This window comes from Phascolarctos cinereus, unplaced genomic scaffold (genome assembly GCF_003287225.1).
Source record: "Phascolarctos cinereus isolate Bilbo 61053 unplaced genomic scaffold, phaCin_HiC Scaffold_2;HRSCAF=192, whole genome shotgun sequence".
NCBI lineage: Eukaryota > Metazoa > Chordata > Mammalia > Diprotodontia > Phascolarctidae > Phascolarctos > Phascolarctos cinereus.
In genome coordinates, this window is record NW_027555625.1 from 170,178,386 (window position 1) to 170,206,305 (window position 27,920).

At 38.6% G+C, this 27,920-nt stretch overlaps 1 protein-coding gene across 1 annotated transcript; it reads right to left on the reverse strand.

The window, feature by feature from the left end:
• Window positions 1-1,069: 1,069 nt before the first annotated feature.
• On the reverse strand, window positions 1,070-27,150 carry LAMP5 (lysosomal associated membrane protein family member 5). The gene is made up of 7 exons (XM_020985848.2): window positions 26,737-27,150; window positions 26,138-26,263; window positions 25,470-25,642; window positions 24,755-24,886; window positions 24,343-24,448; window positions 21,661-21,849; window positions 1,070-1,994 (listed from the first exon to the last, which is right to left on the reverse strand). The coding sequence occupies exons 2-7, from the start codon at window positions 26,199-26,201 to the stop codon at window positions 1,816-1,818; spliced, it is 843 nt and encodes a 280-aa protein (XP_020841507.1). The 5' UTR covers window positions 26,202-26,263; window positions 26,737-27,150; the 3' UTR covers window positions 1,070-1,815.
• Window positions 27,151-27,920: the final 770 nt, after the last annotated feature.

The following is a 27,920-nucleotide window of genomic DNA, read 5'->3' on the forward strand; positions in this document are numbered from 1 at the left end:
AGGAGACTCTTCCCTGAGAGACAGGAAGAAAGGATTAGAGAAGGGACAGAAGGCTTACACTAGAGACTGTAATTAAAGCTTAACATTTCTTGGAAATTGTGAATCAGAAACCAGATTTAGGATTCTGTTATGTATCTTAAGAGCAAAAGAAATAATGGGTAGCATAAGCTTAAACTTCTAGGAATTTTTCATCCCCTACAGTCTCCAAGGAAGAAGGAAACCAGAATGTTGAGGAGCCCTTGAGGATCCATTAAAGCAACCAGGGATTTTGACTTGGAAAAGAAACAATTTGGGAAAGATATGGTAGTTTTCTTCAAGTGCTGGAGGGCAGTCATGTGGAAGAAGGATTAGTTGTATTTTACTTGTCCCTGAAAGGCATAAGTAGGATCAAAAGATGAGAGCTGCAAAGAGGAAAATATAGGCTTAATATAAGGAAATTATTTCCTAACAATTAGCATTATCTAAGAGTGAAGCAGCCTGCTTTCAGAAGTGTTCACCTTCACTCATTGTCTCCAGGGAAGGCTGGATGACCATGCATCAAATAGATGTTAGAAGGAATTCTTGTTAAGGATTGGGTTGAGCCAATATCTGCCAACTCAGATTCTGTGATTCTGTTTCTTTCTTCAATCTCCAGGATCAAATGAAAATGAAAGCCTAGAAAACACCTTGGGTTTCAGACTAGTTCAAAGATATAATCAGTTTCCTTAAAATTTGTTTTCATCTAAATATGCTGAACCTAAGACCTATAGTCATTTACGTATGTTAATGTATACTAATGGAAGGAATGTTATATTATGGACTTATGGGTTCAATTATTAAAATTAACTATTTTTACCAGAATTAATCAAGGTTTTTTAATATCTCTAGCCTCAACTACCTTCCTAGACTTTCTGCCTTCCTGCCTCTCCACTACCAAAATGAAAACTATCTCCCCTTTCCCTCATCCCATCAACTCTCCTGAAGAATTTAACAAATAGCAACAATTCCTTTTCATCTCTGTGATTATTTCATAATGCCATAGAGGTTTACTAGTTTTGTTTATTTTTTTTCCCCAAGAAATGAAGTCAAATGCTATATACTGTGTATTTTAATCCATATTTTAAAAACAAACTTACATGAATTTATATGAAGTTCTGATATTTATACCTGTTATGTTTTTTTAATGCCTGAAATAGTCTGCATAGTAAATTTAACATTTCCTTTTGCTGTGAAATCATCAGTTGCGAGTAGCAATGTAACACTTCAATGACAATCATTGTACATGCAGAATGCCCAGCCAAAAGCATGTATCGCTTTCAAGTTTACTTGCAGTAGCATGGGGTGCTATATATTTTGCCTATCAACAACTTTGCAGAGTAATCCAAAAATGTCCAAAAGAATGAGTTCTCTCATTTATCCATGCTTAAAAAGGGCTTCCTTTCATGAAGGGTTAAAAAAAAAATTCTTGTCTTTAATCCGTAAGGCTAAACTCTCCTCTCAGTTTGATATGTTATTCCTTGACTCCCCTGTGCTAGCCCAGGTAAATCAAAGCAATGCCAGAAAAACATGAACATTGGCTGACTTCCCCAGGAAATTTCCTGCATGGAGAGAGGACAGATGAAAGGGCTGATATGCACCCTTAGAATCTGTGAGAAGAATTTTCACCCACTGGGATTAAGCATGAACATGTGCTGAGCCTCCAAATTGTGTTGGCTGGTATGCGGCATTCTATTGGTGTGTCCTAGGGGGAATGAGGGAGGAGAGCATTGTAGGTGTTTGAGCTTTCACTACCTGATAAAGGTTTGCAGTGGCTAGAGTGTGGCTAGCTATCTCCCCCTATCCCATGTGTTTGTACTGAGATCTGTCCCTTGGAATCTGCACCTGATTGGCCGTCAGTTTGTGATGTATGTGGTAAATTGTGAGTGTTATCACAATGACCAGGCCCAAGATCAGCCCCAAAATCAGAGGCAAAGTTTCTTCCAGTTGCTCCCTCTCATCAACAGGACACTTGTGCTCTGAAAAGGAAAAGATAACAGAATATCAGTGACATACTTCAAATGCCTACACTGAAATGCATGGCAATTCCGAAGCACAAGTCAAGCAAAAGGATCATCAATGCAGAACTGGGAGATTGTACAGGTCATCAAATCCAACGTTTTCATTTTACCAATAAAAAACCAAGGCCCAGAACAGCAAGGGGGTTGGGGTAGAGTGACTTGACCAAGGTCACACAGGTCAAGCACTAAATGGCAAAGGCAAGATTTGAGCCCAAGTCTTCTGACCCCCAAGCCAATGCTCAGTCCACAGCCTACACACTGCTTCCAGTCCTTTGGTGCTAGGGGAGAAATCATTAATTGAATTTACTAGACATCATGATATGTTCAAATTAACATATTGTGCTAAGACTTAATGGAAGCTTATTAAAGAGACCATAAAGTTAATGCAACAACTGCAGAGTTTAGAATATTAGCCTTCATAGGTGACTCAATGAAACAAAGTCCAATTGCCTTCAGATAGAGGATTTGGGGCTGGAAGGAATCTTAAAAATCATATGGTCCAAAACATTTTCCCCAATACTACAGCCTCAATATTACCCTCTCTTGGAAAACAAACAAACAAACAAGCAAGCAAACAAACAAACAAACAAAAACACTGACACCTCATGTATGATAGTATATGCTTTATTTCACACCTGTTCTTCACTATCTTACTAAACAAGATTTGGAGATTTCCTACTGTATACCTTCATGGTGACTTTTATTTTTAATTGGATTGTGTTCCCTATAAAATCTCAAGTTTCCAGCTGTACCTACCCAACACCCAAAGCACAACACTGTGTTAACCATCACAATGTTTCCATTTCCAGATAGGATCATAGCCTCAGAGCCTTGGAGGCTATCTGGTCCAACTCTATCATTTTACAAATGAGGAAACTATACCTCAGTAAGGTGAAGCCCAAGGTCACACAGATAGTTAAGTGGCAAGGCTCGGATTAAAATCTAGGTCATCTGACTCCAAATCTACCTCTCTTTTAATACTTCTGCTACCTTGGCTCCTTGCTTGGCATCATGGTGGCAAAACACTTGGAGGATGACTACCTGCTTTTTTTTCTTTTAAAGTGTTTTATTGTGATAAAAATTTGATCCCTGTCATTTATGTTGTCAGTTATGTTCTTACTATCCTAAAGTTGAAGTGATTTTACTTGTCCTGGTTTTTTTTTTTTTGCACATTGAAGCATATCTTTTCTCACTTTATTTTTCTTGCTTTTTTAGATTAAACATTTATTAACTTATTTATTTTTAGTTTTCAATATTCAATTCCACAAGATTTTGAGTTCCAAATTTTCTCCCCATCTCATCTCTTCCTGAACCCCAAGACAGCATGCCTTCTGAATACCCCTTCACCTAATCTGCCCTCCCTTCTATTACCCCGCCTTCTCTTCCCTTCCCCTTCTATTTTCCTGTAGGGCAGGATAGATTTCTATACCCCATTGCCTATATATCTTATTTTGCAATTGCATGTGAAAACAATTTTTAACATTTGTTTTTAAAACTTTGGGTTCCAAATGTTCTCCCTTCCTCCCTCCCCACCCACCCTCATTGAAAAGACAAGTAACTGGATACAGGTATACCTATGTAGTCATGCAAAACACTTCCATAGTAGTCATGTTGTTAAAAACTAACTATATATACCTTCATCCTATCCCCTCCCCCCTGTTTATTCTATTCTTTCTTTCAACCCTGTCCCTCTTCAGAAGTGTTTCCTTCTAATTACCCCCTCCCCCAATCTGCCCTCCCTTCTATCATTCCTCCTCTCTTATCCACTCTCCCCCATCTTCCTGTAGGGTAAGACAGATTTCCATGCCCAATTGAATGGGTAGGTTATTCCCCCCTTAAGCCAAATCCAATGAGAATAAGATTCATTCATTCCCTCTCACCTTCCCCCACTTCCCCTCCACTGTAAAAACTTTTTCTTGTCTGTTTTATGTGAGATAATTTACCCTATTCTACCTCTACCTTTCTCCTTCTCCCAGTATAATCCTCCTTCACCCCTTAATTTTATTTTTTAGATATCACCCTTTCATCTTCAACTCACCCTGTGCCCTCTATCTATCTATCTATCTATCTATCTATCTATCTATCTATCTATCTATCTATCCATATAATTTTTCCCTCCAACTACCCTAATACTGACAAAAGTCTCATGAGTTATAAATATCATCTTCCCATGTAGGAAAGTAAACAGTTTAATTTTATTAAGTCCCTTATTATTTCCCTTTCTTGTTTACCTTTTTATGCTTCTCTTGAGTCTTGTATTTGAAAGTCATAGGTGAAAGTCAGATTTTCTAATCAGCTCTGGTCTTCTCATCAAGAGTGCTTGGAAGTCCTCTATTTCATTAAATTTCCATTTTCCCCCTGAAGGACTATACTCAGTTTTGTTGGGTAGGTTGTAATCCTATCTCCTTCAACCTCCAGAATATTATGTTCCAAGCCTTCCAGTCCCTTAACATAGAAGCTGCTAAATCTTGTGCTATCCTGATTGTGTTTCCACAATATTTGAATTGTTTCTTTCTGGCTGCTTGCAATATTTTCTCCTTTACCTGGGAACTCTGTAATTTGGCTATAATATTCCTAGGAGTTTTCCTTTGGGGATCCCTTTCAGGAGGTGATTGGTGGATTATTTCAATTTCTCTTTTACCCTCTAGTTCTAGAATATCAGGGCAATTTTCCTTGATAATTTCTTGAAAGATGGTGGCTAGGCTTTTTTTTTTTATCATGGCTTTCAGATAGTCAAATAATTTTTAAATTCTCTCTCCTGGATCTATTTTCCAGGTCAGTTGTTTTTCCAATGAGATATTTCACATTGTTTTCTATTTTTTCATTCTTTTGGTTTTGTGATTTCTTGTGAAGTCATTAGCTTCCATTTCCTCCATTCTAATTTTTAAGGAAGTATTTTCTTCAGTGAGCTTTTGAATTTCCTTTTCTAATTTGCCAATTCTGCTTTTTAAGGCATTTTTCTCCTCATTGGCTTTTTGGGCCTCTTTTGCCATTTGAGTTAGGCTATTTTTTAAGATGTTATTTTCTTCAGTATTTTGGGGGGTCTCCTTTAGCAAGCTGTTGACTTGTTTTTCATGATTTTCTTTATCACTCTCCTTTGTCTTCCCAGTTTTTCTGCTACTTCTCTTACTTGCTTTTCAAAATCCTTTGTGAGCTTTTCCATGGCCTGGGACTGATTCATATTTTTCTTGGAGGCTTTGGATGTAGGAGCTTTGACTTTGTTGTCTTCTTCTGGTTGTATGTTTTGATCTTCTTTGTCACCAAAGAAAGATTCTATGGTGTGACTTTTTTTGCACTGTTTGCTCAGGTCCCAGCCAATTACTTGAGTTTTAAACTCTTTGTTAAGGTAGGGGTCTACTTCTAGAGAGGAGAATGTACTCTCCCAAGCTTTGGAGGTTTTATGCAGCTGTTTTTAGAGATACTTCTAGGGACCTGTAAATTTTCAGTTCTTCCAAGGTTGTACAATCAAGGGTGAGGTGTTTCCTACTTTCCTGGCCTGGGCTGTGGTCTATGAGTGACCACAAGCACTCTTTTCTTCCTTAGAACTGTGAGGAGGATTCTCTTTTCACCACCACAAGCTCCATCATGCCAGCACTCCTCCTTGCCTCAGGACCACCACCAGGACTGCAACCCAAATCCAAGCATAGAAAAACCAAGAGAATCCTGCCTTAGTGCCAGCTAAGAAATCCCTGCAGTCCCCCCTGATCAGCCACTCACCCCCCACCATTTGTGGGCTGAGAGCCTCTATGACCACTACCCTGGGGCTGTAGTAGGGCCAGGGCTGGACCATGCTTCTCTCTCACCATGGTCCAACAGAACTTTCCCACTGACCTTCTAAGTTGTCTTTGGTGTTTATGGGTTGAGAAGTCTGGAACCACCACAGCTCCCCTTGATTTAATCCTCTGAGGACTGCTCCAGGTTCGTTGAGGCCTGGTCTTTGCTTATGCTGCCCATGCTGAACTGTGCTCCCCTTCCAGTCCAGTGCAATAGACCTTTCCAATCAACCATCCAGGTTGTCTTGGGCTGGAAATTTTTTTCACTCTGTCTTTTTGTGGGTTCTGCTGCTCTAGAATTTGTTTAGAGCTATTTTTTACAGGTATTTGGAGGAGTTTGGGGGAGAGCTCAAGCAAGTCACTGCTTTTACTCTGCCATCTTGGCTCCACCTTGTCCTGAGGTTTTCTTATCCCTTCTCAATTGCTTGATAATACTTTCATTCACCGAATTGTGGGTGGAGGTAAACTCAGAAAAGACTCATTATCAAATAGTTTATTTGGGGTAACTAGATTAGGGTTACAAGGCCCCTAAAGATTCATTCTTTTAGGCTGCCCTGGAGAATTCTCATTGAGCCTTTAATCTTATCACTAAAACTGGCAATTAATGGAACATAATTATTGCATAGGAGTAACTGATGGCCTGTTTTAAGGAACAAGTTCAATCTAAGAGTCAAACTTCTGAATGGTATTAAAAAGCAATGACGTTAGATAAGTCACCACAAAAGATCAATTTTCCAAATCAACTCAATATTTACTTATGAGCACTCATTGTGTATCTAGATCCCTGCCCTGAAAACCTTTGTCCCAAGTGGGAGAGCCAAGGAGAGGAACCAAGTTCAAAGATTTAAAAGGACTTGGATTTGCCTTTAGGATACACTTTTGCCTGGAACATGTGCCTCTATCAAGAGAAACTGACTAGTCAATGGAGGCCAATAGAGGGCTGTAATTTAAACCTAAGTATCTCTAAAACTCCACATTTAGCAGTCTGGAGATATTTAGGTTTAAATCTCAGCTCTGCCTTTTGCTGCCTCTGGGACCTTGAAGAAGTCCCTGAACTTTTCCGGGCCTCCACTGACTAATCTGTAAAAAAAGGATTGAACTATTCATTGCAAAATCTTTGCTGGTGGCAAAGAAAGAGAAGTAAAGTACAAATAGGAGCCCACTGATCAGGGAATAACTAAACAAGCACATGAATATAATAGAATGTTATCATGCCAGAAGAAATGATGAAGATGAAGAATACACAGAAGTGTGGGAAGATTTTTGAAGATGAACTGATGTACACCAAAATAAGCAGAATGATGAAAACAATATACACAATAATTATAAGAAGGTAAATAGAAGGAATAATAAAGCAAAAAGTTGAGGAAATGTACCTTCCTTATTGCAGAATATATTTCAGTCATCTATAAGCATTTATTAATTCAATTCAAAATATTAAATGCCTACTATGAGCCAGGCACTGTGTTATGAGCTGGGGATACAAAAAGAGTGCCTACTACGTGCCAGGCACTGTGTTACGAGCTAGCTATAGTTAGCAACTATGTATATGCTGCCCAGATTTTTCAAGTGTGTTGTTTGGTTTAGCTGACCTGCTTTTTCTCTCTCTTTTTTTTCAATCTCTGCAAAAGGAAAACTTCCCTAGGTAGAGTGGTAGGGAGAAATTGAATTAGAAATGAATGGGACGTAAAATCAAATGGTATCAATAAAACAAACAAGAAAAAACAAACCACAAAAACAAGACAGTTGGATTAGATCACCTTTAAGGCCTCTTCCACTACTAAGAGTGTGATCCTATCTGTGATCCTTTTAGTCAAGCTGGCCTGGCCCAGCTAGCTGAGATCTAACAGAGGAACTAGAACTCCCAGATACAAAAGCCTACAGAAAGGCCAAGATTCTTGTTATAATGATAGCTGAGATAGACCCCTCCTAGCTCTTGTTGGCTCAGGTTCAGAGAAATTAAAAGGATTAATTATTTAATCATGGTTTTTATGGCCACCATAAAGAATTGAACTGTTCAAGTTAACAAGCCCTTATTAAGCCCCTACTAGGCACTGATTTTCCACCAACTGCTCTACTTGCCTTGAGACTTCCCACCTTACCCCATCACCTGAAATCTCAACACCATGCTGTTTTAGATACTTAACACCTCACCTTGCTCAGCCTCCTCTCCCCACTGATTAAAGGGCTGGAAGGGACAGCACTAAATTCTTCCCAAAGCCTCCCTTTATAAAGTTCGGGAATCTGAACTTTTCAAGTAACTATCTCTCCTTTTTCCACCACCTGCTCTGATTGGTTTTTACTCTTAGGAAAAGCATGCCTCATACTCCCTGGTGTGCCCCACTAGCCTCCAGCTTTTCATATTCCTTTTATGTGTCGTCTCCCATTAGACTGTAATGTAAGCTTCTTTAAAGGCAAGGACTATCTTTTTCTTTTTTACATCCCCAGTGCTTAGCATAGTAGACACTCAAAATATTTATTGACTAGAATAAAAAACTCCCAGGTGGGCTCTACCTTTGACTCTCAGACTTACTGTTGTTGTGTTTTCAGTCATGTCCGACCATTCGTGACCCCATTGATGTTTTCTTGGCAAGGATACTGGAGAGGTTTGCCATTTCCTTCTGCAGCTCATTTTACAGATGAGCAGAATGAGACAAACAGGTATAAATGACTTTCCCAGGGTCACACAGCTAGTAAGTGTCTAAGGTCAGATTTGAACTCAGGAAGAAGAGTCTTCCTATCTCCAGGCCCAGCACTTGATCCACTGAGCCACCTAGCTGCCCCTCAGATTTATAAGCAGCCTCAATTCTTGCTCTGTTCCTTGGTACACTTTAGCCTGACCAGAACATTGCTTCATTCTGAATTATAGATTATAGGACATGAGAGTGTACGTCTATGTAGTACACACACTAGGATGGCTGAACATGAGCAATCTTCCTGGAAAAACAAAGTTTATGTGAAAAACAAACTCTAGACAGTAATACCATCAATAAAATCATAGATTTAGAACGGGAAGGAACCTTTGATCATAGAATCCAACACCCTCCCCCTTCTTTTTGTTCATTTGTTTTGTTTTTTGCTGGGCAATGAGGTTAAATGACTTGCCCAGGGTCACACAGCTAGTAAGTGTCAAGTATCTGAGACCAGATTTGAACTCAGATTCTCCTGACTCCAGGGCCAGTGCTCTCTCCACTGCACCACCTAGCTGCCCTAAAATGATCCTTTGTTTTACAGATGTGGAGACTAGGCCAACAAAGGATGATTTGCCCAAATTAATCAAATATGGTGGCAACTCTAAGTTTTATGAGAGTGAGAAAACAGACAAGCATCAATATGGGGTAATAATAATCATATAGCTAGTATTTATATAGTGCTTTAAGGTTTGCAAAGCATCTTAGAAATATTAACCCATTTTGTCCTCACAACAATCCTGGCAGAGAGAAGTTGGGGAAGTTGGGGAATGTCTTCCTGCAGGAGGTCAGACTTGAGCTGGTCACTGAAAATTTAGACAATTTGAAAGTATCACATTTTCTGTTACTTCCATCATGTTTGTTTTGTTTTTCTTTTTAAAATTCAAATAGAAACCTTGGAAAAATTGTAAACAAAACCTTCAATGTCCCAGAATGGTAGAACAGATACTATCAAAGTAAGATAGAATATAGGACAATTATATGATCTCAGACCAGTGATGCTGCCTATTGAAGTAGGAATCTAGAAACAAAAAGCTTCCCTATCATATTGGATTTTTCAGGTCCGAAAAATCTTTAGACATCGGTACAAAAAGTGTAGTTTGCTAAGTAGAAAATGGCATAGTCACATGGTATTCAACCTATTTTCTACATTTAAAAAAACATAAGGCAAATGATACAAAAGGTATAAAATGTACTTTAGTAATATACTATTAAATCCAAACACTGGTATAGCTTTTTTTTTTTAATCTCCTTTTCATTTTTTCCCAGTAATCCATTGACATGTAGAGTGCTAGGGAGTTAATGGAAAGAAATTGGCAGCAGTGAGGGTGAGGAGACATTAAAAAAAATGGCTGCTGGATTCAAATCATTTGTAATTCACAGTTGTTTTTGTTGACTGCCAAATCATTTCATGAATATGATGCTGTAGAAGAAATCCTGGTGGGTTGGGAACTGTGACAGTGCCAGCTAAACTATCTCTGTTGCAATTTATTACAGAAGGCCTGGTTTGCAGCTCCTGGGGTTCTTCCCCTATTATAGATAAGGGAATGTTTGTTATATAGGATTTTTGTAACTACTAATGCTAATCTTCCTTTGTGAATATAAATTAATTGACATTACTTGCTAGAAAATGTATACATTCACACATTTATGCATGCCTATATAGTCTAGCTGTGACCACTTTCCTTCAGTATTAGGATTCTTGATATTTTTTCTCCTTTACAAAAACCTTTCTCCCCAGCATTCTCTAGAATTTACTAATGTTCATATTTAGAATCCAAAGTGGAAGCCCATTGATAAAAAGCCACCCACAGCCTCTCTTGGAAATAGCCAAATAATTTAACAATAGAGAACTCCCTTGGGATACTTGTAGCCATACAATTATTTACTATTCTCTCATTCCCTCTCTCTCTCTCTCTTTCTCTCTCTCTCTGTGTCTCTGTCTCTCTTTGTCTCTGTCTCTGTCTCACTCTCTCTCTTTCTTCCCCACTCCCTCCCTCCCTCTGTCTCACCCTCCACCTATATTGCTTTCTTTCTGTAATTTTTGCCTTACATCCCTAAAGCAAACTAAGGAGTTCTCCCTGTAATTTAAATCACAGGGTCTGCTTGGGCCCATATAGCCCCAAAGCACTTAAACTCACAGGTAACAAAATTTCCTATGTTAAGAGACACTGGAACAGGAAAATAAGCCTTCTAGTCTTTTGGATTCCTATCCCATTTAATCTGTTATGGCACTTAGAGATCCCAAAACAAAATCATGAAAAGGAAGTAACAGATAACATCGTGTTTCCCCACCAATCACTGCCTTTAAACTCTTGGTAAGTGAGGAAAATTGATGAAATGTTAGTGACATATGTCAGAAATGTGACCTTTCCTGTATAAAAAGGGAAAGCTAAGTAGCCATTTTTGTTTTTACTACCTCTGTCTCCAGCCATTCTGTGGCCTCAGTTGTTTGAAATTAATATCCTTCTACATCTTATTTGGATATGTAAGCTTTTTTGTTTGGTCTTTCTTTTTCCTTTCCTAGTGTAGAGAAAGATTGACCACAAAAAAACATTCATTTAGAATAGCACACGCCACTAACTTTAGAATGTAAAATGGGAAGGAGAACTTGGTCAAGCTTCCTTTCATTTGAGAATATTCCTAATTAACCTAGAAAAATAGTACTTACTAGTTCAGGCATGAAATTAGAACCCAAAGGTGAGTTGACATTGGCATCTGCTGCCAATGGAATACCCTGTTCCTTCACTTTTGGTGCACTGAATACCACAGTTCTATAAGAGAAGCCATCACATGACAGACAACATGGTTGCTCTAGAAGGAGAGAACAATTGCTTATGATGGATGTTATATGAGAAGCACCACTAGTCACAGGTGGAAGGACTATTTATTTTGGCTTTTAGAGGATATAATTCTTTTCATTTTCAATTTTAAGAATTAAAAACTTTAAAAAATTTTATCTGTTGTCATCCCACCCATATACACAGTACATTTTTTTAAAAACCTATTCTGAGTGAATCTTAAAAAAAAATAAGGTTAAAAATTAAGGGTTTGAGTATTCCAAGGGAGTTCTCTTTATTGTTGAATTGTTTGGCCATTGCTAAGAGAGGCTTTGGGATGGCTTCTTAAGTGAGATGGCAAAGGACTTTTCATCAAGGGGCTTCCAATTATCGCTTTGGATTCTGAATATGAATATTAGCCTAAATTCTAGAGAAGGCTGAGGGAAAATGTCTTTTTAAAGGAGAAAAAAATATCAAAAATCCTGATACTGAGGGAAAGTGGTCATAGCTAGCAATTTAGGCATAGATAGAGCTCTAGACTTGGAGTTAGGAAAACATGAGTTCAAATCCAGCTTTAGATCTTTACAAGGTTGTGTGACCCTAGATAATTTATTTCACTTCTATCTGCCTCAGTTTCATCATATGTTAAATGGGTATGATAACTTCCCAGAGTTGTTGTGAGGATAAAATGAGATAATATTTGTAAAACATTTTACAAACCTTAAAGCACTATATAAATGCTCATTATTATTGTGACACCATAATCTGCAGTCTCCCCAATATATAAATAGTTATTATATTTAGTAGGATGCACATTAACTCCCCCAGGCCAGAAAAGGCTCTCTGGACTGTAATGCATTTCCTTTTGACAAGAGAATAATTACACAAATATCTAATAGGCACAAATATCTCAATATGATTATTAAAATAGTAAAGTTAAATAAGAAAAAAAAAAGTAAGGTATGGAAAAGGCTAAAGCCATATAGTATATTCAGAAGGCTGATAACCTACATATCATAAATTCTTTCTTCAAAAAGGTAGAAGTCATGGATATATCAAGCACTGAACAGGAACACAAAAATGTAACTGATGATATAATAGACAGGAAATGACTAGTTTCTAAAGTAGGAATCATTTAAAATTCATCCATGTCACATCAGACCATTGAGCCATTAACACAAAAGTCAAAATAAACATCAAAATGGAAGAATAAAAATGAGAAAATACTATGGGCAATTAAAATAGCTCCAATCTAATATGTTCAAATAAAATATTGATAGTAAAAAATAGGAAACAAATAAAGGAAAAGACATCAACACAGATTCTAGTATCATCCTGTACTACAGATGTATGTAACAGGAATCAGTTATCATGATGTGCCCAAAAGTTTATAGAAACTGGCTCAGTTAGCAGACAATTGATCTCATTACCTAAAAATGAAACTTCGTAGTTGAGGATATCACTATTTTTATGATATAAACATTTGTAAAACATTACAGAGAAGAATAGTAGAAGTTCAAGCAGTTTCACCTTACAGAATCCTAGAGGAGGAAATGAGTCAGCAAAAAACTTGGCTGGAGACCCAACCAAGTGCAATCACTCCAAGATTCATTTACAGATGAAGCTAGACACACTCAGAACAAGACAATAAACAATTCATCAATTGAACAAATCCTTGAGCATTTCTGTAACAGGCTACATTCATCATTGGTGACAATGGAACTGCTACATTTCGATTCCAATTCAACAAATATTATTCAATTCTTCTTCCATATGTTAGGCATTGTGGATACAATGACAAATCTGAAAGGTTCCTGTCCTCAAGGAGCATATACCTAACCTCAAGGGCAAATGTGCTACATGAGGACAGGAGAAGGTAAGAAAAATGAGCTGGGAGAAGATGCTGGAACAGACCACGCATACCCAGAAATCCCTGATGTAGGTACAGAAATTTTGAAAGCATCAAGAGACCAGTTTTCAAGATAACTAAAATGGCATAGGATAAAAATAATGAATTCGGGGGGAGGGGGGGAGAATCAGACATAGTATGGTATAGTAGAATGTTCCCTGGCTCTGAAGTCAGAGGACCTGGGTTTAAACTCACCCCTAGCACTTCCTGTGTGACCTCAGGCAAATCATTTAACCCCCCTAGGGCTCAATTTCCTCATCTGTAAAATGAGGGGGTTGAATTTGATGACCTTGGGGACCCTTTCTAACTCTGAATCTATGATTCTCCCAAAAGCAATCAAGGAGGCAATAACTAATGATCCATAGTCCTACTTCTTCATTTGTATATTCTTTTATGAGAATGATCTACACACATATTGAGTGAATCCTCACCAAAAATATGAAAAGGGAGGCAGACTTTCTACTGAAACCAGATCTTTACAATTACATGATTGACCAAAAGTTGTGACAAATGCAATATCTCTTTGTATTGGGGTGGGGGGGGTATTTAAACAATAAAAATAAGAAGGCATATTTGACTTGTTAGAACAAAATGCCATTTTAAAGGCGGTCTTCCAACAATGACTGTCCTATTTATTCATTCATAAAAGATATGATTCCTTGAAAGATACAACCACAAACATAACCTTAACAAGGAGATATATGTTAATTAAACATGTTTGTCACTGCCATTGAGGTTATTGAATATGAATGCAAATGGAACAAGGATTCCTTCTAAGATTATATCCTCCATATCACATATGACACTGTGCTTATGACATCAAACCCCAAGATCCTACAGGGTCTTCTCAATGAGATTCAAACCTTAAAAAAAAAAATGGACTAATAATCCACACCAGAAAAAGCCAAAACAATGAAGACTGCCTTTTGTTCCAGTCTAAAACATGCAGCTTGTTGGTAACCCAATGAGTTGGTCCACTAATACAATATATTTTGACCAGGCACTACCGATAGACAATAATCTTGGCCAAGAATTCAATAGGAAGAAAAGGGCAAACTGGCTTTGTGCAGTAATTGCAAGCTGCTCTCTGACACAAAAGGCTATCTTTTCTAACACCAAAATTTTGTCAGCAATGTTTTATGACTGTGAATCCTGGGATATCACAATTTTCCATGAATTAAAATTGCAGTCAACTCAAAGGTCAAAGGAGAGATAATATGGTGGTCACAAAGAGCTTCAAGCATATTATCAGTGATGATATATGCATAAAAGAAATCATCTAAGAAACGAATCCTTGGGAAAAGTTGGCAGCCTGATTGTCCATCAGAAATAAGGGATTAAAAAAATAAGGGATAATAGATGGTTATTCCTGGTACCCAGAGAATGTTAAAAAACAAAAAAAAAGTGTAAAAAGGAAGAACTCTAGTATTTTGGATAGGTTTTCTTTGGTGTTTATGGAAGGATATGAAAAAGAATTTATAGGATGAGGAGATGTGGATGGGTTTGTAATCTATACCTTCGGTGGTAGTACATTGATGGAATTCTAGATCCACTTACATATTGAAATAAACAAGTTTCAACATTGCTAACTTAGCCATGCCTAGGCTATGGACCTAGACCTGCACTTTGGAGAAGCATCTAGTGCTACAATGGCTAAGTATGGATACAGAAAGATAGTGGGGGAGAAAGAGGTGACTCTGACAGCTACTATCTAAAGTAATAATAATTTCCAAATCATGAATATATCACCAAAATATAAATCACCCAAATCACCCCAAACCAAAAACAACACAAATCAACCATTCTTTTTCCTCCCTCTCGCCAAGTATGTCCATACATATACCCTTCCCACATTGTAAATCTTACATAATAATGAGTTATTTATGTACTTATCCTCTCTTCTTCAGCAAGTCTTTTGATAGTACAGACTAGGATCTTACTTATTTTTGTATCCACCCTGCAGGGTCAAGTGCTAAGAAGAGTATAGTCTTAAATTTATTTGCACTCAAGAATTATTTGTTGAATGACTAAGTGATAAATGACTTTTCCCAGGATGATGAGCATAGTTTCTAGCATACAGTAGGTACTTAACTAATGTTTATTGATTGATGAATGACTACTTACCGGGGATGATAAAAAAAGGGATTCTTGTTCAAGCATTAAGTGGAATATATAATTTATTAATTCTCTACTAATCTAGGGATTCTGTGATTAGTAATTTAATTTCTTCTTTTGATATTCTTTTTAAAATAATAAATAATAATAATAATAATCGATAGCATTTATATAGCACCTAGTACTCTGTGCCAGGCACGGTGCTAAGTGCTTTATAAATATTATCTCATTTGATTTTAAGAACAACTTTACTGCTATTATTATCCCCTTTCTACAGTTGTAGAAACTGAGGCAAAGAGAAATTAGGTGACTTGCCCAGGGTCACACAGGTAGGAAGTAACTGAGGCCAGATTTGAATTCAGATTTTCCTGATTCCAGGCCAAGCATTCTGTCCACCATGTCACCCAGCTACCTGATTTCGTCTGTTTAAAAACTTTAGGGACAAAGAGAAAATGGTGTGACTTACTCCAGCTTTAACACTATCCCAATCCTTAAACTTCTAAATCTGCATCTGGTGAAACACTGTTTTACCAAAAAGGATACTTATGTTTCTGGTTTAAGTCAGTTTCTGGTGAAACTGCCCCTGAATATCTCTAGTGGCACACGTGCTTTCTTCATCTCTGCCACATTAATATAATTACAGTACAGCATAGCTTGAATGTTCACATCAAATAGAGTGAAGAAAGAAAGACAAGCAGCTGATTAAAATCAGAAAAGGCTATTTAACACCAACTTTCATCTCCACAAACCAAGGGCAATGATATTTTTCTGACTGCAGCCCACTGAAGGCAAGAGATGAATAAGACAAAAATTGATTTGGGTAGTGAACAGGTGACTTAGAAGGTGGTATTTGAGGATAGGATCTGTATTTCTGAACTATGGCTTAGAATAGAATGCTAACAAATTCCTGGCAAGAGATGGAGTGCACCAAACAAAGGCTGATATGAATCTGTTTGCAGGCTGTTCTGCAAATCTGGTTGAAAAATCTTTAAATTAAAAAGAATGGAGGAAGAAAAAGAGTGCTTATATACAGCCTACCATTTATATGCCACAGAAATGGTTACAAATAAGAAAGAGAATAACAGCTGAGATAATTAGAAATGAGACAAAACCCCCAAAAAGGAGCTAGTAGTTAAATGTCACCAAATAACTATACAGAAATGTTCAGAGTTTAAGCAACAAAGAAGAACTACAGAACTTAACACAAAGGGTCAAATTTTAGCTTATAGGTATCACTGTGATTTGTGGAGATGTAACTAATGACTGAACCATGGTTTTAAATGAGTGTAGTTATTTTAAAAGGAAAAGGAGAGGTAAAAGTGGGGAGAGGGTTAGCACAGCATATTAAGAAGGTATACAGGAAATGGGGTAGGGAAGCATGATGGAGAGTATTTGAGTGAAGGTCTGTAGAAGGAGTACCAGAGATGATTTTTCTGATTGGAATACAGTACAGACCTGAACAGAATAAGAAAATAGATGAGGGGTTTGTGAAGCAGATCAGAAGTCTGGCACAGAGGTATGACATGGTAACGATGGGGGACTTCAATTATCCAGACATCTGCTGGAGCTCTATTTCTGCATAAGCAAAGCAGTTAATAATTTCATGGCTTGCCTTTGTGCTCATTTCATCCTTCAAAAGACAGAGGTATCCCAAGGGGGAATTCTATTCTGTATCTGTCTCACTAAGAGAACCAACTGCTAAAGTGAAAATGATGGAAACCCTGAAAGGAAATGACCAGTCCCTCCTACAGTTTGTGATAGAGGAGAGAAAATCCTAGAATATTCTGACATGTAGTCTAGACTTTGGGAGGGTTTAAAGAAAAACATCTGATCCCATAGACTAAAAATCATGCAATAGAAGTCATCCTAGGAAGGATGGGAAATGCTTACAAGTGAAATTCTGAACATACAAAGAAAAACTATTCCAATGATGAAAGAAGGTATTTGTTTGAAGAGACCCATGTGGATGCACCGGAATCTCATCCACTAATATAGATTTTTAAAAGAAATGTTCAGAAGATGGTAACAAGGCCAGGCAACTGAGGGGGAATATAAGAGCATCATATAGTCCTATAAAAAGAATGCCAGGAGACCTAAAGATCACCTGAGGCTGGTACAAGAAGATAAAGGCAACAAAATGTGGGTGGAATGGGGAGAAAAAGAGGATAAATAAGAGACTTAACCTTTGATTGGGGTGGATGAAATGATAAGTGACAACAAAGAAAAGGCAGAGATACTCAAATCTAATTTTGCTTCTATTTGCCAATGAAAATTACCTTTGTTCTGGAAATGGCAAAACAAAAATGACTGACATGGAGTTGATGCCTGAGATATGGAAAGAGATATGGTACAACAGTACCTAACTCACTTTGATAAATCCAAATTACCTAGCTCAGATGAGCTACATACTCAGATGAAAACAAAACAAACAAACAAAAAAACCGTGACAGTTGCATTTGCTGGAAACAGGAACAAGGGGTACAAGATACAGATGCAAATTTAGTCATGTCACAAAAAACTTCTTCACAATTACAGCTCTCTAAAAGTGGCATAGGCTGCTTTGCTAGCTAGTGGGTTCCTCCTCCTTGGAGGTATTCAGGCAGAAGCTAGAAGACCACTTTTGGGATATATAATCTGGAGTATTCCTTTCATATATGGGTTAAACTAGATGACTGCTGTGGTTCCTTCCAACTCTTAAATTCTGTGATTCTGTGAGTCTCATAGTGGTCAAGTACAGAGGTCACACAGCTATAAATAGCAGAACTTGGCCTCAAACCTAGGTTGTCTTACTCCAGAGACAAAGCTCTTTTCCCTACAGCACATTCTCTCTCCTATTTTTCTTAAATCAAGGTGAATTGGGTTGACTTACATCTTTAGTCAGGGAATTGGTAAAAAATAGCCATCTTTTTGCACTCTCAAGCTCATTGAGTTGCTTGGCACCCTCTCTACCAGTTTCAGTTTGGTTTCACAAGACAAAAGACTGTCCTTCCTTTGAACTGGAGGGATAAACTCTTTTGTCCTTTAGGCTTTATCTGGCAGTTCACTTTCCTATCAAAGAAGCAGCTTTGAGCTTTATCCTCATTTCATGTTTGCTTGCTTATTTGTTTTTGGCTGGGTGATTGCTTCTGCAAGTAAATAGTCTTCCATACCATAAGATATCATGAGATTAGACACCACTGCTGGTATTTCTCCATGGGACTAGATTGTCTGGAGATTTGGAAGGGTTTTGGCATAAATGAAGGGAAAGGCTGATGATGTAAAACAGAAACACCTTCCAGGATAGGGGAAATGAAAGATAGTGTGCCCCAAAGGTTAATGTTAGCTGGGGGTCCTACATGTAACCTAGATTCCTTAACCCAACCCCCTTGATCTCTGGGACTTCTATTCTGCTGTACCGATCTGTTCTGGAGTTTGTATTCCCAGTGTTGTGAAGAACTGGAAGAAATTAAAAGGTGCAGTAGCTGACAATTACAATATAACCTGTTATTTATACCAGTCTGAATCATGCTATATACTACCAAGACATGATGATATCTATTAAAAGCCTGTAGACACGGTTATTTCATGAGTAATTAAAAACAAAAAATTAAGGTCAATATGTATGGGTGGTTGTACTACTACTATTGCTACTAATAATAACACTAATGATATTTTCTGCATATTGTTTATTGATTTCTAAAGTTCTTTCACACACATTGACTCATTTGAGCCTCATGACAATCCTGTAAGGTAGGACATTTATTATTTTCCTCATTCTAGAGATGAGAGAACTAAAGTTGTGATTTCCCCAAGTTTATATGGCAAGGAAGATTGTGTTAGGATTCAACCACACATCTTCCCCCTCCTTAGTCAAGCTTTAATTTTAGAATAATGAAGCACATATGTTGATTTCTTACTATATATTCTATCCTAGTCAAAATTATTCTAATGTCATTAAAGTACAAAGCAGTCTTTAAGAGGCATTTGCCCTATTTCAACATAGCGGCAATGGTATAAAGTCCTCGTAGTGTATCAAGGTTATGAATTAATTGTAAAAGAGTAAATCTCAAGAGATTTCTTAAAAATCCAGCTAAGCCCAACTCATACCTATAGATAGTATACACACACATATACACACATATATATATATGCACACATATACACACATATATGTATAAATATATATGTGTATACACACACACACACACACACATATATATACACACGTAGATATATATGGTATCATTGGGTACATTTTAAGCTGTTTTCACATCTAGTCAAACCTGGTGCTTTAAGATGATTGGTGAATAGTGATTACCCTAAATTGAAGCTACTCTCAGTTTTGCTAAAGTACATATGAATACATTTTATTGACCATTACTAGTTCATGGGATCATAGATTTAGAGCTTAAAAGGACATTTGAGATTATCTAGCTTAATTCCCTCATTTTGCATTTGGGGAAACTAAAATCAAGAGAGTTTAAATGACTTGCCCAAGATTACCCAAGGAATTAATAGGAAAGTCAGGATTTGAATACAGGTCCAGATTCTAAATCCAATACTTTCTCAATTCACAAGTTAATGAATTAAATTGCATCAGATGGAACCTAAGAGTTTTCATTCAGATCTAATGAACTTTGAATTTTTGAGGACAATGAATCCATAATGGAAGCAAGTTGCATTGGAACATTCTTATGATGTTATATTTTGGTTATTGAACCACAGAAATCATACACATACACAGAAATGTGCACACACATGCTAGAGTTAGTAAAATGGCAGTAGTTAATACTGCAGGAGGAAAAAAAGAAATGGAAAATTTTTATTTTTCTGTTGGGTTTCTTTTCTGGTTTTGCCAAATAAAATGAAATGATCTCTTAAGACAGACTATGTGGGTAGATGTTAGAATAATAGGAAGAAATAGCAGGACAAACTAGGTCCTGATATTAGTTGTTTTGATCTGGTGAATGATTCAGTGTGAGTAAAACGACTCCCTAGAGTTACCTGCTTTCTCAATTGAAGTATATATATAACTTCAGAAAACCAAAGTATGACTTAGAGGATGACTTTCTAATTATTATGCTAGAAGTTTTAATGTATATTAACTGGGTGGGTAGTTTACTCCTGAATATAATGTGCTCAGGTTTAAGGTAAGTTAGATGTTCTACAAACTTACAAATCCTAGAAGTACAGTAACAACTCACTTATCCAGACATCATTTATATGGTGACCTCCTCTAGCAGGATACAACTCCAAACCTGGATGTAGCAAATGACGGTTTTTTAGAATGCAAAGTAGATGTCACAGAAAGCAATGGACTGTGAATTAGGAGATCTGGTTCCTAGTTCTTCCACTAATTAGCTATGTGGCCATAAGTCATTTATCCTCCCTGAGTATCCTCGGTTTCCTCACCTGGAAATCAAGGGGTTAAATTAGATAATCTCTAAGGCCCCTTGTAACACTACCACTCTGTGACCCTATGTGATTCTGTAATAGAATCTTCCCCAATGACACCAGATAAATGTAGATCTGTGGAATGGAATAAGCATTGGAAACAGAATCAGTGGATCTGGGTTGGAATCCCAAGCTCTGCTGCTTATTACTTATGTAACCATGGCCAAGTCCCTGGACTTCCAGTTTCCTCACCTATAAAATAAAGGGATTACCCTTTCTGCTCAATACATCCCTTTCTACAATAAGAGTTTGTTTGACATTCCATCAACTTGGAAGTCTCTATGAACCAACTTTATATAGTTCATTGATAATTAACATGTATAATGAAGAGACTGAGGTTCTACAAGGTCTTGAAATGATAATTTATTGACTCACCAATGCACCTAGACCTCAATCGGTGGTCTTCAAAAGTTGCTGTGGCCAAACAAGGTCATCATCTAGTGTCTTTTGCTGATGAGCTTCTCTTGACCTAACTAGGCTATTATTCAGACAACACACAACAAGAGATCATTGGTGAAGTCAAATTTTTCTACTTTTTCCACTTTCTTAAGAGCTGTTAATAACCTCTCTAACACAGCCTTTAAAAGTTATTTACTCCATACCACAAGGAAGTGCTGAAGGAGGGCTTTAGATAATAGTTCAGTCTATCTCCTAATGAATATTTCTTGCCTGTTTCCCTATCGGGGTTTTTGCAAAGCCCCACCAATTAAAATTGAGTTAGTATAAATTCCAATTTGTTGATTTTTCTTTTTCAAATCCAATAGAGTGCCACCAGTGAAAACCACACCATTTCAGCACACCTGGAGATTTAACTGGAGCTTTGAGATATCCTTTAAGAAAAAGTCACCACTTTGTAAGACACCTGAGAGTACAGCACTCACTTTTTATAAATTATTCAGAAATCAGCTTCTCCCCCTCCCTTACCTTCACTGAAAACAAAGTCAGAGATAATATCAAAGGGCTGGATGTGGACTGATGACAGGAGCATAGCAACGGTTTTCTGATGATCACTGGAGGTGAGAGAGATGGTCTGTTGAGCTTGGCACTCATAGGATTTCCCAGCTGGAGTGACTAAGGCAGATAGGCGATGAGAATTGGCTGTATGCTTCCCAGCTACAGAGGTGGCACAGACAATAATAAAATTAATCCTATGGTAATAATAACTAGCATTTCTGTAGTACTTTTTAAAAAAATCACTTTATCATCACAACAACCCTGGGAGGCAGATTTTTATTATTCCCATTTTATAGATGAAGAAACTGAGGCAGGCAGAAGCTAAGTGACTAATCACACAACTGGTGTCTGAGACTGGATTTGAACTCGTCTCCCTGACTCTGGGCAGATAGGTGGTATAGTGGAAAAAGCATTGGGCTTGAAACCAGGAAGACTCATATTCATGAGTTCAAATCTGGCTTCAGACACTTCCTAGCTTTGTGACCCTGAGCAAGTCACTTATTCCTGTTTACCTCAGTTTCTCCTTTGTAAAATGAGCTAGAGAAGGAAATGGCAAACCACTCCAGTATCTTTGCCAAGAAAACACCAAATGGGTGTAAGTAAGTAAGTAAGAAGCAATTCAACAACTTCCTGACTCCAGGTCTATCACACTATCCACTTCTCCACTATCATGCTATCCACTCACTCCAATAGAGCCTCCATTTCTAATCTTTAATATATGAAACAAGACAATGGAGGGGGAATAACTGACCATTGCTGAATAGTTTGAAATGTGGACTCTGTATTAAATATTTAATTCCAACTTTGCTTTTCTCCCAAGACCAACAAACAAAGAAATAAGATCAGCAACTTTTCTTGGGGGTGAGGCTTCTGATTTCTCCAGCTTTCGAATTTAGTCATTTGTGTTTTAGTTGGAGAAAATTATTTTGAAATCCAAATTTCTCTCTAGTGATAAAAATGATACCAAAAATACAAATACAAATAAATGCTTTTGTTCAAGTCTTCCCCTGCAGGATCATAAAATTTTTCCTGAAGAAATGCATGGTCTGAATTACTCTGGATGAATGTAAAATAATAGGTAATACACACAAGGCATTTTGCAAAGCACTTGGACACATTCTTTCATGTGATTTTCATGACAATCCTGTGAGGAATATAGTACCAACATTGTCAATCCACTTTTTTTTTCTGGAAGAAACTGAAGCTCAGAGAGATTGTGATCCAAGATTACATAGCTAGTAAGTAGTGAGGCTGGGGCCTAGAATGGCTTACAAATCAAATTTTTTTTCCTTTTACATTCTTATTTTTTCCAACATTTTCCTCCTTCTATGATAAGGGTAAAGAGGTCTTCCAGCATGTTTTTTTTTTTTTACCAAAGGAAAATGCACTTTGTAGATGGGGGGGTGGTATATAATTGATCATTTAAAATTCTTCTCTGTCAAAGCATTGTATCAGAAATGCAAAGTATACACCTTCCCTCCCTACCACCAGAACTAAGGGATAAAATTGAAAAAAAAAAAATCTTCAATATTTGAAAACATTAAGCACAATGTAACAAAAACAGATGATTTCCTTGACTGTACCATAAGATTTGGATCAGGCAGTTGGAAATTCAGGTGCATTTTCATGGAGGTCTTATGAGAAGATGAAGCTTTTTCTTTTAATATAAACTGGTGGATAGATGGATTGGGGGTGGGTCTGAAGGGGCTAATTTAGCAAAGAGTGGCACTGAATAGTCCTTCACTTTAGAATGCATTTAGGTAATTAAGACCCAAGGGCGAATATGGTGTAGAAAGGAAAGATTCCCAGAAAAATGTGAGGAGGAAAACAGAAGAATTTGCTAGGCTTTCTGAAAATGAGGGGAAACTGCAGCACCATTATACTGCAGTTTCAAGGGAGAAAAATCAGAGTAAAGGGAAGAGAGAGAGAGAGAGAGAGAGAGAGAGAGAGAGAGAGAGAGAGAGAGAGAGAGAGAGAGAGAGAGAGAAACAGAGAAAAGAAAAGAAAAGAGAGAAAGAAAAGAGACAGAGACAGAAACAGACAGGAAGAGAGAGATGAGAGAGAAAAAGAAAAAAGAACCACTTTTTCCCAACCTTCTCATCCCCCACTGCAGAATGTGTTCAAATGGATACAAAAGGAGAGAGGAGCAAAGCCTCTCAGATTGATGGAAACTGCCTACATCAGCCACTTAGGCGCGTGGGAAAGGGAAACTTGCTTCGGGCCTTTTTCTGCAGTGCTGAGGGAGTCTAGAGGCTGGGGTGGACCCTGGGCCAAGGTGGCCAGATGGATTCTGGATGATTTGTCTCTGCCCTGCAGTGGGAACATCTGGTGATCACAAGCCTCTTGGGCACTGGGGCAGCCTCACCGGGCTTCCCAGAGGATGCAGGAGGCAGCTTGGTTCCTGCTGTCTTCTGCCTCAGTAGGCTGGAGCCTGAGCCATAAAAGGAACAACATAGCCTGGGCTCTGCTCGCCAAGCAAAAAAGATTTCGAACAGAGAGACTCGCCATAGGCCGATTCTGGAGAGTTTTAGGAAGTGAATTTGAGAACCAGAATGAGGGACATGCCATCTTTCACTCCCTCCCTCTTGGGGACGCAAAGGACCTATCTCCCCAGACCCAACCCAAACCTCAAACTCCCTCATCCTTACTTACGATTGACAGCATCTTTAAAGTATGTTCTCTCTGAGGAATCATAAACAAACTGAACTTTGCTCAGCCTCCAGGAAGCTTCCAGGCCCTTAGAAGTGTTGTGGCCTTCCTGGAAGGGTAAAAGGGCAGTCAGGAGAAAGCCTTAGAGCAGAAAGTGGCCATTTTGCTCATTAGATTGCGAACCCGACTACTGGCCTAGCGGTTTTTCTGACCTTAGCTTTCTTTTAATGCTTGCACCATTTACCACCTCCTAAATACACAGTATGAATATTATACAGAGTAAATGCATTGATATGCATCTACATATTTCACTGCCCACTTGGTATGCTTGAAGGGGGTCAATTGAGCCACCCACGGGCAATTGAATCCCGCTTGAAACATCTCTCTCTGTGCCGCATCCGGGCCTTGGAGTTACCTTCACGAAGAGCATTTTGAGGGCATAAGCATTGTCGACCCAGAAAACTTGCAACTCGGATTCATTGTGCCCACATCGGCCCTTCATTTCAGCCCCCCGGGAAAGTGGAATATCAGCTTGTTCCGTGATCAGCTGGAGGCAAAAACACATGGAACCGTGGCTTAGAAGCTGGCGGGGACTCAGCCCCACACCCAGCAGCTGGGCCCAGGAGAAGCGCATTCAGGGGAATGGAAAGGGTTCGGCGCCAAAGCCTTGCGGCCTTCATAGGACCTGGGAATGAATTCAAAGGCGCACCCCCGCGGAACCTCTAAGGCGAAGGTGGCAGTAGATTGGGGGTGGAGGAAATGGAAATGAAAATGTATCCAGACAAAACTCTCAGAAAGACATTTGGGCTCTGTTTTCGCAGCTTAGCTTTCAAACCCTCTCCCAATCCCAGGGCCATGCGGAATGGGCAGTGGTTGAGTACTTTAGGGGAGCAAGGTGCAATGGAGCGGGTAGAGAGCAAGGGGAAGATGCTAGAGGATCAGTTCGCATTTCCAAAGTGAACACCATGCAGCATTCAAGAGGAACAGCTAAAGTCTTCATGGGGCCTGTAAGGTGGGGGCCCTTTGTCTGCATTCATTCCAAGCTTCAGTCAGCACCCTGTATTAAAGGGACTTCAGATCCCTCTGTTAGCTAAGACTTGAGAGCAAGCTGGGTTGAAACGGTTCCTTACATCGACATAATTGCTGGCCCACACATCATAAGGTACAATAAATTTTGCTGCAAATTCTGCCATTAGACACGTTGTCCCATTTTCCCGCACCACAAATATATCTTTTTCAGGGTTAGTGGAAAGACCTGAGAGATTTTCAACTTCTTGTTCTGCCATGATCTGAGAAATTGTATCTGTGAAACAAAAATATAACATCGGTTCTGTGCTAAACAATCCAATGCCTCTGAGTCACAGTTAGGCACAATGGTAAAGATGCAGTCAGTGTTCAGCTGGTATGTTAGGTTACAGTCAGTCTCAAAAGTTGCCGATTTTGCAATGCCCTGGACGTGCAATTCAACAATGAGCACCACAACCCTATGAAAAGACACGGATCGATTCAAATATAACATGTCTTTAAAATCCTTATAAGCCTAGAGCCCTAACAAGCCCCTGTTTTCTAAAGTATGTCTTTCTTTCAAAAGCTCCAATCCATGCAAGTCTCAAACTCCTCTCCCTGAGTTCTGTCTGCAAATACCATAAGCCATGTGTGAATCCCTGTTAGAGATGAAAGCACATACAAAACAAAACGAGTACATTTGAATTGGAAGGTAGCTGGTGGACTAGAAGGTGCCAGTGCTATTCTTTTTAAGAAGTTCAACCCAACAGCTAGATGCCAGAACCTTACTCACGGAAAAGCAAGAACAGGACTTGAAGACGCAAGATTCCCGAAGCAGTTCTCCTCCTGTGGTCCATGCTTCTTCTGGTGACTGGATCCAGATGTTCTGCTGTCTGGTGGGGAAATCCCCGACAGATTCCTCCAGAGGAGGAGGGAAAAGAGAGAGAAGGGAGGTGGGGAAAGAAAAAGACAGGGAGGGGAAGGAGAGAGAGAGGAGAGAGAGAGAGAGAGAGAGAGAGAGGGAGAGAGAGAGAGAGAGAGAGAGAGAGAGAGAGGGAGAGGGAGGAAGGGAGGGAGAGAGAGAGAGAGAGGGAGAGGGAGAGGGAGAGAGAGAGAGAGGAGAGGAGAGAGAGAGAGAGAGAGAGGGAGGGAGGGAGAGAGAGAGAGAGGGAGGAGGGAGAGAGAGAGAGGAGAGGAGAGAGGGAGAGAGAGAGAGAGAGGAGAGAGGGAGGGAGGAGGGAGAGGGAGGGAGGAAGGGAGGGAGAAGGAGAGAGAGAGAGAGAGAGAGAGAGAGAGAGAGAGAGAGAGAGAGAGAGAGAGAGAGAGAGCACAACATCAAGTACTTGTTTTGTGGTGCAGCACAGACGCAAGCTAACGAGGAACTCTACTCACTGCAGAGGGGGAGGCAAGCAAGGTTGAGAGCTGTCCACAGTAGCCAGTGCTGAAAGGAATCCAGTTGTAATACTAGGTTCTTGTCTTGTTTTTCTAGAGGTGGATCTAGGTTGTCTTGCGCTGTAGGCAAACGTACATTTTCAGTGTTAAGTATAATTCTTATATTTTTTTCTTCTACCCTTCTATCACATGTGCTGCAATTGCATATGAAAGAATGAGTATATCTCAAAGAACTTAATAGTATCCCGATCTCCTCCAGCGTCTATAGGAAATCCCCCAATTTTTACATAGCTTAAATATTATATTACTGATTCACTGTATTGAAATCTTGAAACGTCCCTTGCTGTTGAGGGAAACTGTAGCCCTGAATTATTCTGGGGTAAGGGTGGGAGGAGGGAGAGAGAATAGAGAAGAAAATGCTATGGCAACTATTTTCAGGATTTGGGAGATGGCTTCTTCAGTGTCTGTGCTCTGAATGAGCTGATAGGTTCAATGTTGCATTCATGTCCCCCCCCCCATATGTAGCAGGCAGGCTCTGAAGCACTTTGCTTAAAGAAGGTTAAACTTCCCATTGTATGAACAGAAAGTTAAGGTCTCTAATAAGTTCTGGGGATGCTCTTATGCCACCTCAATTTTGAACAAGTGATGTTTATATATTAATGTTGAAACATCATTCTGTCAAGGATTCAAGACCAACAAGAAACAGGTATCTGAGTTAGCCAGCTCTCTTCTTAGGATATGTTTTTTTAAAAAGGTACCTAAGCAACATATCATGCAAAAATATCAAGTTGAAGTCAAAGGCAAATGAGGAAAATAAATAGGATGCACTTCCTATGCAGAGGTCAATATTGTAAACTTTATGAAGGTATATACACATTTTCCTGAGCTGCATCAGGAGCTAGCCATCATAATACACATCTTTCAGGAATATAAAATATATCTCGATCACCAAAGGACTATTATAAATGTTTTAGATGACAAAAGGTAATTTACTTTCAAAAGAAAATAAGTTCCCCTTGGGATATGTTATCTCTAAAGCTTAAAATTAAAACTTAATAGGGCTTGTCTTCTATTCAAAATCTCCAGGAACTATTATTTTCCATAATGTCATTTAGTATCCCACAATTAATTAACCTATGAATTTAGTGTTAGAATAACTAAAAAAGAATTGCTTTACAGGAATA